General features: G+C 34.9%; 1 protein-coding gene across 1 annotated transcript; it reads left to right on the forward strand.

Moving 5' to 3' along the window:
- The first annotated feature begins 458 nt into the window (after window positions 1-458).
- On the forward strand, window positions 459-4,781 carry JAR1 (Auxin-responsive GH3 family protein). The gene is made up of 5 exons (XM_086649500.1): window positions 459-1,125; window positions 1,909-2,213; window positions 2,296-2,397; window positions 2,781-3,592; window positions 4,141-4,781. Exons 2-5 carry the CDS (start codon window positions 1,921-1,923, stop codon window positions 4,683-4,685), a joined length of 1,752 nt encoding a protein of 583 aa, XP_086505626.1. The 5' UTR covers window positions 459-1,125; window positions 1,909-1,920; the 3' UTR covers window positions 4,686-4,781.
- The last annotated feature ends 6,723 nt before the right edge of the window (window positions 4,782-11,504 follow it).

The raw sequence follows: 11,504 nt of genomic DNA on the forward strand, positions 1-11,504 counted from the left end.
GAGTGACAGAAAACATGTGTGACTCTTAAAACAATTACGTGCAAGTCTAGTTCTAATATCATGTTAGATTTGTGATCATCACACTCCGAACCAATTAACAATGAATGGTAGTGGTGAAAGAGAAGAAAGAAAATGTACGTTCCTTTTAACAACCTCAAACAATAGCAGTCTGCCGACAATTTTAACTCGACTGAGAAGATGAAGTCATGGTAATAGAGTCGTCAGAGTCGACCGACCACGTCAAATCTCGGGTCCGAGCCAACCGACCAACTCGGTCCAAACAACATTTCTTTTAAAAATATATATATTTTTGAGATTGGACTCCAAGAGTTATTAAAATTCAATGACATTGATACATCATGAATACAACATGCAACACATAATGAATTATTAAGACATTTTGGGTCTTAAAGCCCATATAAAGACCGTTAGGGTCATTATAGGGGGGCTCAAAACTCATCTAATCCTACCTTTAGGTTATTTAGTAGTGCTTAAGTTACATGTAATAAATGTTGAAGGTAATTAACTGTTTTCATTAAGATTTGATCCCATGACTTGATGAGTTTAAGAGGAGTTTCCAGTCTGTACGGGAGGATGAATTCTTTTAGAATATTTATTTATTTGTAGGGGAGAAATTAGTTGTTTCCCCACCGGTACTGTTGCCTATAAAAGGGGAGGAACACAACAGAAAGGGAAATCATCATTTCAACTCACTCTCTTTCTTGGGGTATACATACAGAGACATACTCTCTCTCTCTCTTTCTAAACTTTGCCAAACTGTCCTATTCGTCTTCTTTCTCTCTCTCTCTCTCTTTTACGGTGGTGAAGACACCGAGAAGTTTTAATTTTGTAGAGAGAGAAACTGCTGCAGTTTCTGTCGTTCTTATCACTCAGATTCATCCAATTTCGATCTACGAGTATAAAAATAATAACAAGGAATCTTCGTTTGTTTGTTAAAATCGTCAGTCACATCTTCTTCTTCTTCTTGTTGTTCTCAAGCGAGGAGGAGAAACAAAAACAATTTTCCGGCATTCAAATTATAACAACAGGTTTCTTCTCTCTTCTAAGTTGAAACAAACAAACAAACAAACAAACACCTCTGCTCTGCTCTGCTCTGCTAGCAAGGTATAATTTGATTTATTCATAGTATTCCGACTCTCAACTTTCTATTGTTTCAATTCGAGACAACTATAACATGAGATCCGTACTACTACTATCTTTCTCTCTCTCTCTCTCTCTCTCTCTCTCTAAATGTTGTGTGAAACTTTTTGTTTTGATTTTTGATGGAATCAGTAATGGATTTTGATGGAGGTCGATTTTGTTTAGTAGTAATTGAGTTAAATCCATACAGGAAACTTGCATAATACTCCTCCTAAGTGAATACTAGTAGTATTATCGGACTACTAGTACTACAAGTATTGATGACTTGGATTCAATCGAGAAAAACGCGTTTCATTTCTGGGTTTCAAAGTACAATCACCCCCATTTATATTATTTATTTATTGTCTTTCTTTGAAATCTCACTTAATTATTGCTTTGGTCTCCTCGATTTCAATTCAGAATCACTTATTAGTACTACTAGTTGACTTCTCTTTCTTTCTTCTGCCATAAAAAAAAAAAAAAAAGGGAGCAGCAATCTTTAGATCCATTGATTAAAATCCTCCCCTCCCCTCCCCTCTCTTTTTTTAAAGGAAAGAAATGAACTCTATAAGTTGATATATAGGCAGGCTCTAAATAATTAGTATTTTGTTCAAATGATTGTTATTCTGTCTATTATAAATCATTGTATTGTATTGTATTGTATTGTATTCTTCTTCAACCAACTACTAGTATATAGTAGTTAGTTTTTGTTCTGATGCAGTTTAAATATTTTGACCGGCCCTCTTTGTTTGGTTGATGATCAAATAGCATAAATTCAAAATGCTGGATATCACAGAGGAACATAACCACAACCACGTGATACAAGAATTTGAACAACTCACCAAGGATGTAGGGGAAGTTCAGAAACAAACACTTCGAAGGATTTTACAAGAAAATAGCGAGGCCGAATACTTGCAGCAGTTAGGTCTAAATGGACGAACCGACCCTCAAACGTTCAAGGCTCTAGTTCCCTTGGTTACCCACAAGGATTTAGAGCCATATATTCAAAGAATTGCAGATGGAGACAATTCCTCTATTCTTACTGGGAAACCTATAACTGCCATCTCACTAAGGTACCTGCTTTCCTTTCCTGAATCCTTGTTTATGTAGCCCACAACTTAGTTAGGAATTTCTAAAATTTGAGCTTCTTTGCAGTTCTGGGACTACCCAAGGGAAGCCCAAGTTCGTACCATTCAACGATGAATTGGTCAATTCAACGATGCAAATATTCCAGACCTCCTTCGCTTTTAGAAACAGGTAAGAGCCACGTCTACGTAACATTTTTATTTCTTCCTCTTTTTTTATCGTTTCTCAATGGAAGCTCGGGAAACGTCTGTCCAAGTGTAAGCTTCCATTACAACACTCCAAACCAATTTTGACGGTTTGTGTTCAATTTTGTAGTAGGACCACAAACTTTTAGAATTTGGTTGGTGGATAAATTGGGTATATATTGATTATAATTGGAAATTCCTTACTTTTGCGGGAGAAAGCTTGTCCACTATCTGGGAATAGAATAGACTCCAGTTTTTCGGACTTTCCATTGATAGAAAATTCATTGAATTTGACCTTTCATGTAGTGTTTTCTTTGGAGACTCTTCTTTCTTCATTAACCAATAAGGTTCAATCTTAATATATTGCAGGGAATTCCCCATTAATGGTCGAGCACTACAGTTCATTTACAGCAGCAAGCAGTTCAAAACAAAAGGGGGTCTAGCAGCAAGCACTGCAACAACAAACATCTACCGTAGCACAGAATTCAAGAACACGATGAAAGCAATCCAATCTCAATGTTGCAGTCCTGATGAAGTCATATTCGGATCAGACTTCCATCAGCAATTATACTGTCATCTCTTATGTGGTCTCATTTATAGGGATGAAGTCCAATCAGTTTCTTCAACATTTGCTCACAGCATTGTCCATGCGTTCAGAACGTTCGAAGAAATATGGGTGGAACTCTGTAGTGATATCCGAGATGGAATCCTCTCAGACCGAATAACGATTCCCTCCATCAGAACTGCTATGTCCAGAATTCTTAAACCAAACCCTGAATTGGCAGATAAGATATATAATAAATGCAAAGAATTGAGTAGTTGGTACGGAGTAATTCCAGAGCTTTTTCCAAATGCCAAGTACGTCTATGGGATCATGACTGGTTCCATGCTGCATTATTTGAAGAAACTTAGACATTATGCCGGGAAATTACCTCTTTTAAGTGCAGATTATGGATCTTCGGAAGGATGGATAGCCGCTAATATTAATCCGAGTTTGCCCCCAGAATCAGTGACTTTTGCCGTTCTTCCTGATATTGGTTATTTCGAATTTATCCCTCTCAGTCACAATCAGTGCATGGATAGAAATGCTTCTACTCTACTCTATGAAGAGGCTGAACCAGTCGGACTTACCGAAGTTAAGGTTGGGGAAGAGTATGAAATTATCATCACCACTTTCGCAGGTAAATATTTATCTAACATTTCGTTTGTTTATTTACCTTGATTTCCTGTTATATCTTTATATAATTAATAGTACTCGATATTTTATGTTCATATTAAGATGACTTTCTAAGAAATTAGGCGGAGATTGGAGAACAATCTTATGATAGTGATGGAAAACAAAATTTCACTTTTCTTATGATTGACGTCAAAGTTAAATGACATAGGTTTTAAATCTGAGGTAGAATTAAAAGAAGGAACCTATCTTTATCACATTTACCATCTATCGTTATCATTGTATCGAAGTTCTATGACCTATTCCAATCGAAAAAACAGTATTTTAACTAATACATAGCTGAAAATGATTAAAAGAAAATATGGGTGGTTTAGGTGAAGTGAAATCATTGGTTACCGTTTATACATTACTGTTATATGAAAGCAAGTTCTTAGTTTGATATCTTCGATTTGATTTTTGCATTTCAAAATTATAAGAGTATAATCATCATTTTCAATCGAAAAAATATTAGTTATGTATAATCTGAACAACCTCAATTGTTTATTGAATATGCAGGATTATATCGGTACAGATTAGGTGATATAGTAAAGGTAAAAGGGTTTCATAATTCAACACCTGAACTCCAGTTTGTATGCAGAAGAAGTCTGCTATTAACAATCAACATTGATAAGAACACTGAGAAAGATCTCCAATTAGCAGTAGAAACAGCAAGCAAACGATTAATGGAAGAAAAACTCGAACTTGTCGATTATAGTAGTCATGCTGACATGTCATCAGAGCCAGGCCACTACGTGATATTCTGGGAGTTAAATGTCGAGTCAACGGACGATGAGGTATTAAGTGAATGTTGTAATAGTTTGGATAAGGCATTTGAAGATGCAGGTTATATTGGGTCGAGAAAGGTGAAGACTATAGGACCCCTCGAACTTAGAGTGCTTAAGAGAGGAACTTTCCGAAAGATTCTAGATCATTATCTTGGTCTAGGAGCAGCTGTCAGTCAATTCAAGACTCCAAGATTTGTTGGAACAACAAATAGTACAGTGTTGCAGATTCTTTGTAGCAATGTTGCTAAGAGCTACTTTAGTACTGCTTATGATTGAAGCTGAGATTTTTTTTTCTAAAGTCATTTCCTGTTCTTGGTAAAATCTCTTTGTAGTCTTTGCTCCTTAATAATACCATTTGCTTATTGAGTTCAAGTTTAGATCTATCGAGTTTTTTTTTTCGATCTTGAAGATGATCGATTGAAAGCGTGAGAAGAACAAGATTTTTGAGTATGTAGTTGATGTACTTTGCTCTATGAAAGCAACCGAGCCACAAAAATAGAGAGTTGCTGCATTAAAGTACAACTGTGAGCCTCACTTAGAGCCAGTGGCGTGGCCGAGAATTTGGGGGCCCGGTGCGGAAAAAATGTTTGGGGCCCTTTCTCCAATAATATTTAAGTTGTGCATTTTTTCCTCCCAAATACTTATATGCAAAAACAATACACATTTGACACTCCTTCCATGAAGTGAATAGAACAATAAGTATTCAACTTCATTAAGATAAACACTAAACTAATCTAATAGTTGTTAGAAATAATTCGAGGCAATGTGAGTTAATAAAATAAACAAAAAATTGACCATGGAGAGGATTGAACCTAAGACCTCATACTAAATGTTGAAGAGGTTTACCAATTGAGCTATATCACTATCTTGTTTCATTTCATACTGCCAAATCAATATATTTGATTTGACATTTAGGGGCCCCTGTCTCTTTGACAAAATTATGTGATTTGAGGGGGTCCGGTGCGACCGCACCTGTCGCACCCCCTCAAACACGCCCCTGCTTAGAGCATTGATGTCATAATCTGCATCTTAATTTTAACTTTAATGAACTATTACGAGTAAAACACAGGGACAAAAAGTAACGAAAATGTCTCAGCAATTGAAGAATTGGGCGTGAATCGAAATCCAATGACTGGATTCACGCCACTTTATCTCTCTTGATGAAAGTGGACGAGTGTGTGTCGTTGGATTTGGATTGAAGCCAAATTCACGACCACTTTTTCGGCTGCCCTATGAGGGTTGAAGAAGAAAAGTATTTCTTATAAAAGTGGAGTACAAAGAGCACCTACTGACATTCCACCACCAATTGATTGTTAATAAGAAGAAAACAAAAAGCTGGTATGAAATGGGACAAAAAGTTGGGTTATGAGATGATGGTAATGGGAACCAAAAGGAAGAAGATCCCATCAAGTATGAAATATATGCCTCCGACGAGGTGATGTGGCAGGACGAGAGACTTAGAGAGAGAGAGAGAGAGTGAAACTCTGCTGCCATTATTCCTTTCACTCCTCCATAGCTTCTATTGTTCCTTGTGTAAGAACTTTTGGAAAAGCATTCGTCCTAACTAGAACAGCTGCCCACATTTTCCTACCAAATTGGAACAAAAGCTTGTTATTTTGATCTCATATATTCATGGTACTCTTTAGGGTAAAGATGACAAATATTGGAGTATTTTAGAGCTTAAGAGCAAAACCAACAGAAAAAATAAAAAATGAGGTGTAAAGTTATTATTATTAGGTCAATCAAATTTAAAGTAGTTATTGGTTGGAAATGACATCCCACTTTCAAAACATGGATGTTCAATCTTTGTTTGAAATTAATAGTATCATATTTGTTTTCTTTACTAAAAAAGAAGAATTGAAAATGGCCTCTTGTCCACTCTCAATTAACTAGTTTGTGAGGCACTTGTTGATGCACCATTTCATGCGCAAAAAGCATGAATACTGGCTTATTAGTCTAATTGAATATTATTGATGCTAGTGGGGTAACTTTATCACAATCTAAAATCAAGTGTTCGTTTCTTTAGTTATTAAAATTTTTTGTCTGTTTCTTATACTTAAAATACACATGCGATTGAGAATAAACAACATATATAGTCCTACAAAGTGTCTTATATTCTCCATCACAAATAAACTAGATCACGTCAGAAGAGGTTTTTCTCGTAGACTTTGAATTTTGACTCGACCTCATCAGGATCATATATATATATATATAGGCCGCGGCTTTGGGGCATAAAGAAAAGTCTCCGGGGAATAAAGACTTAGTCAACTAAAATTGACTTAGATGACATAATTTTTTTTAACCCAAAAATTTACATAATTGGTTTTCACCCCTTAATCTTCATCTCTCTTCCTCTCTCTCCTTCTCTCTTTTATCTCTCTCCTGATGTTCTCTCTCTCGTTGTTTCTCACTATCAAAATAAAACCCTAAATTTGATCCAACCCACATTGCAACATTAACCATGGCATATATCAAATGTTTAATGTTCTCTACTCATCAAACCCTAAATTTGACCAAATAAAAAAAAAAAAAAACCCTAAATTTGATCATCTCAGTGTTCCTCATTACAACTCCTCTATAATATACTCATCATCTCACCCATGCATAGACAAAATGATGCTGCCTCCTTGAGAAAAATTATGCATACAAACAAAATCTGGATACATACTACTCCAATCATGTATTTTGAGCATTCAAAGTCTTTCACTGGAAAAGATGCTTGTGGCTAATGGATCCATTCACGGATCTTCCAAGTTCTTGGGCAGACAAAGGCCATGGTCAATCCTATGAACATAAGAAACCGCAAAAGCTTGATGTCCCGTGATCGCTAGCATCAAAGTCATGTCCAAATCGAATGAATTGCTGGCAGGAAGCAATCTTGCTAACAGGGGGTTCTATTTTGAGACTTTGTGCAATGAGTGAAAGTTTTCATATTAGAAAAGAAAAGGGAAGTAGAATGAGAAGACTTTTATATTACTTGGGTCCTCAAACCCTAGCTCACTTTGTTAAAAGATCAAAGTGAGAGACAGAGAGCAAAGGGAGAGAACAGAGGGAGATAGGAGAGAGAAATACATGAGGATGAAGAGATGAAGATTAGGAGGTTAAAACAATCTTGTAAAATTTTGGACTAAACAAAAAATATATTTCCATAAGTCAATCTTGTTTGACAAAGTCTTTATTCCCTAGAGAACTTTCTTTATGCCCCAAAGCCGCGACCATATATATATAGTGAGCTAGGTGCATATAGAATTGACTTGTATATATGGATTTTTGAGTCAACAGTCTAAAATATGGGGGGTAAACAAAAAAAAAATCCACTCTTGCCCAAAAATTAGTTGAAGGTCCAAATGTCAGTTTTTTTTTATTCCCCTCTTGCCCTTGGACGGGACATGCTGACGTTTTCCAGGAAAAAAAAATGTCTGGTAAATAAAATAATTTACCAGTACACGAAAAATTCAAAGTTTCAAAATTTTTTGAAATTTTGAAACGAAATTTCAAATTCCCGCCCAGCAAACCATCTCTTCCCGGTAAATAAAATAATTTCCCGTACACAAAAAATTTCAATTTTCAAATTTTTTTTGAAATTTTCAAACGAAATATTTTTTTCGAAATTTTCAAACGAAATATTTTTTTCGAAATTTTCCAACGAAATTTCAAATTCCCGGGCAAATTTTCAAATTTTTTTGAAAATTTTAAATTCCCGCCCAGTAAAAGTGTCTAGTACAGAAAAAAATTTCCAGTAAATAAAATAATTTCCCGGTCACTAATTTTTTTTTTCGAAGTTTTGAAATTTTCAAACGAAATTTCAAATTCCCGCCCAAATTTGAATTTTTTTTTACGAAATTTCAAATTCCCGCCCAGCAAAAATGTCTAGTACAGAAAAAAATTTCCAGTAAATAAAATAATTTCCCGAAAAAAATTTCGTTTCCCGAGAATTTTTCGGTGGCTGTTCCGTAATTTTCTGAACAGTACAGATTCTGATGGACGGGTTGTCAGATTATTTTTCAGAAAAAAAATCGTTTCCCGAGAATTTTCGATGGCAATTTTGTAATTTTCGATGGCATGAACGGTAAATACTTTATTTTCTAAGGGCCCTTTACGTAATTTTGACTCCCAAACTGACACATTGGACCTCCCTTTCATTTTTAGGCAACTTTGGGTGGGTTTTTCATTTTGGCCCCCTTTTTAGACCAATGGCCCAACCCCTCTGTATATATAATCAAAAAAATATAAAATAGAAACTAATAGTGGGCACGCGAGACCAATTTTACTTTTCCTCTATTACAAATAAAAAATCTAATGAAAAAATCTTTAAAAAATATTTAACTTTTTCTCATTTAAAAGATAATTGGATCTTGCTAGCATCAAATCCAGCATGTCATGTTTCACAATTAGAAAAGTTACCCATTATTAAATAATTTAAAACTTCATTAGCATTTGCAAATATAAACTCAGATCTAAATTACATGTACTTTATAAAATTAAAATTATTTTATCCACTTTTAGGTCCACATAGAAAAACATATTAAATACCTAGCAGGTTACAATGGAACTAAGAGCAACTCCAATGTATAGGGGGCTGGGGCTCCCAATTTGAATTTGGGAGCCTCAGGCCCCAGCCCCTTGCCTCTAACCCGGGAGCCCGGGCTGGGGGCTCCCAGCCCCCAAAATATGGCCGTTGGGAGCTCCAACGGCCATATTTGGGGTGGATCCACCCCACTTTATTTTAATTTTTTTTAATTTTTCTTTTGAACTAATTTTTTTTTTAATCTTATTATTATTTTAAATACTTCATTTTTAAGTATTTTTCTCTAATTTTTAATTTTTTTTTGTATTTTTTGTGTTTATCTTTTTGAAATTATCTTTCTTGAATAATATCACATTTTAAATCATAGTCGAAATCTAATAGTTCATAGTCGAAATTTAAAATCAAAATTTCGCACACGTACTTCACACACGTATATTATTTTGATTTGGGAGCCCAACCTTGGAATTGAGCAAAGCCCCGAGGCTCCCAAAATTCAGGGGCTCCCAAAATTGGGAGCCCGCGCCCCCACATTGGAGTTGCCCTAAGGTTGAGTGGGGTATATGGTTTAAATTTGAATTAAAACACTAAATTAAAATTGTAAAAGTTGTATTTTTCTTAATTATCTGGTCTTATATTAATTAACAAAATAACTTGTTTTTATTTTTTTAAAAACTTTTAATCGTTTATTTTAAAACTATTGAAGTTGAGAAAGATAATATAATTAACTTTTGTATGTAACTTTATGCGGCATGTGATATTTCACGATTCATGAAACGTAAAGAAAATTTTCTACGTTTCTGTTACGTTTTTAGATACCTTTCAAAATAATTGTCAGCCAAGACCAAAATGTACCCAAAAACGGCTTGAAAGATGGTGCATCTTCCAACTTCTTTATTAGGTAAAAGATGGTAAATATTATTTGGTAAAATATAAAAATTAGGATTATTCATTTATTCAACAAAACCTCTAAAGTCAAAGTTAGTACTATTTTGTAAGTAAATTCTGTGATTATTTTGTATGACAAATTGACAATACCAAAAGAAAATTAAGATATGATTTTCCTTATTCTTGCTATGCATAACTGAAGAAATGGTACAAGTTTTAAAATCACTTGGGCACCGAAATTATTAATGTTGGTTTTGCTTGGCTCATACATCTTGATGACTTAAAAGGTAAAACTCATATTTATTTTCTGAGCGATATCTAATTGATCGCGCTCTCGGGTTACTTTGAGGCTAAAATTCCATCCGTTTTGGAAGGTCATTTTGATTTTAAATTTTTAATAGGAAACATTTTGAAAAAATAATACAAGTCACCCATATGACAATTTTCACATAATATTTTCCATAAGCTTCAACCGTCTCACCCAATTATCTTCTTAAGTGAGATCACATTTTGATTTTTCCAATCAAAACCAAATAACACTCAAAATATCTATATAGTTCAACTACTACTACAAGAAAAAATCAAATAAAATACTCTCTCCCTCTTCTGTGGGTAAAATTTGAAACCCTTATTTCTTCATCATCAATGGAGAAAAAAGGAGTAGATCAAGAAACTGATATAGTGATGAGTTGGGATTGTGGAAGTCCATTATACGATTCATTTGAACTTGTTTCTGTCAGTCATGTAATTGAAAGAAATATGATGAAAATGATGAGTGCTCCAACCATTGATCGTGAATCATCTTCGTCGTCTAAGAGGTTTACTAGTCGAGTCTCTGTGGTGGTTCCTTCCGATTCTATGATCGTGGCAAATGAAATCGAAGAATTTCCAAACGTAGGTCATCCATCATCACTGATTGATTTTGTGAGGAAGAAACTTATGTTAAAGAAGAAAAAGATGTTGATTAAGAAGATGATAAAGAAGATTATGAACCAAGAGAGGAGAAAAGACAAGATTAGTAGTAGTAGTAGTAATAAAAAGAGTATCAATTTTTCTAATGTTTTTTTTATGTTTTGGAGGAAATAAATTTAAGTTTTAGGTCAAAAATTAAAAGTTTGAATTCTTTGATTTATAAAAGAAATAAATTTGATGTGTTGTTTATAATAGATAGATAGATAGATGTAACATCTTAACGGACTAGTATGCACATGCATTTGTGGCCGGCCCAGGCAGGCAGGCAGGCAGGAAGGCCTATCTATCTAGATTCTAGATCAATGCTGGGTCGCCCTCAGCCTCAGGGAGTATGCGTGCCCTGCCCACATCCCTCGCCATATGATAGTACTACTTACTAGTTCAAAGAGATGTCTTCAGTGACAATATTCTAGCCTCTCTTCCCCCCCACCCAAAGTCTATTTAGTGACCAAGCGCCTATGAAAGTTCCGAAGTAGGTTCTTTAATGCACTATCTTCCACGCCTGTCTATCTTTTTCTATGTCGTGTACATGTCTTTGTGACGCAGATGCATGTAAAACACAAGTCATCGTCACTTTAGCATCTCTACCCTCACAACCCCTTGTCGTAGTACTAGTTCATAGTGCAAATCACTAGTTCGAACAAAAACGCCATATTGTTTGAACCTCACCTTTGTCTATTCATTTGTAGTATCCTTAACCACTTGTTAGT

This window comes from Eschscholzia californica, unplaced genomic scaffold (assembly GCF_041429995.1).
Source record: "Eschscholzia californica isolate CP2 unplaced genomic scaffold, dmEscCali1.0.p SCAF_6, whole genome shotgun sequence".
In the NCBI taxonomy this organism is placed as follows: Eukaryota; Viridiplantae; Streptophyta; class Magnoliopsida; order Ranunculales; family Papaveraceae; genus Eschscholzia; species Eschscholzia californica.

What these genes read in the sequence shown, in the direction of transcription:
- JAR1 (XM_086649500.1), top strand. Translation starts at nt 1,921, where the DNA reads ATGCTGGATATCACAGAGGAACATAACCACAACCACGTGATACAAGAA. An exon ending in ATAACTGCCATCTCACTAAG is followed by an intron (nt 2,214 to 2,295) that starts GTACCTGCTTTC and finishes GCTTCTTTGCAG; the next exon opens with TTCTGGGACTACCCAAGGGA. An exon ending in TATCATCACCACTTTCGCAG is followed by an intron (nt 3,593 to 4,140) that starts GTAAATATTTAT and finishes TTGAATATGCAG; the next exon opens with GATTATATCGGTACAGATTA.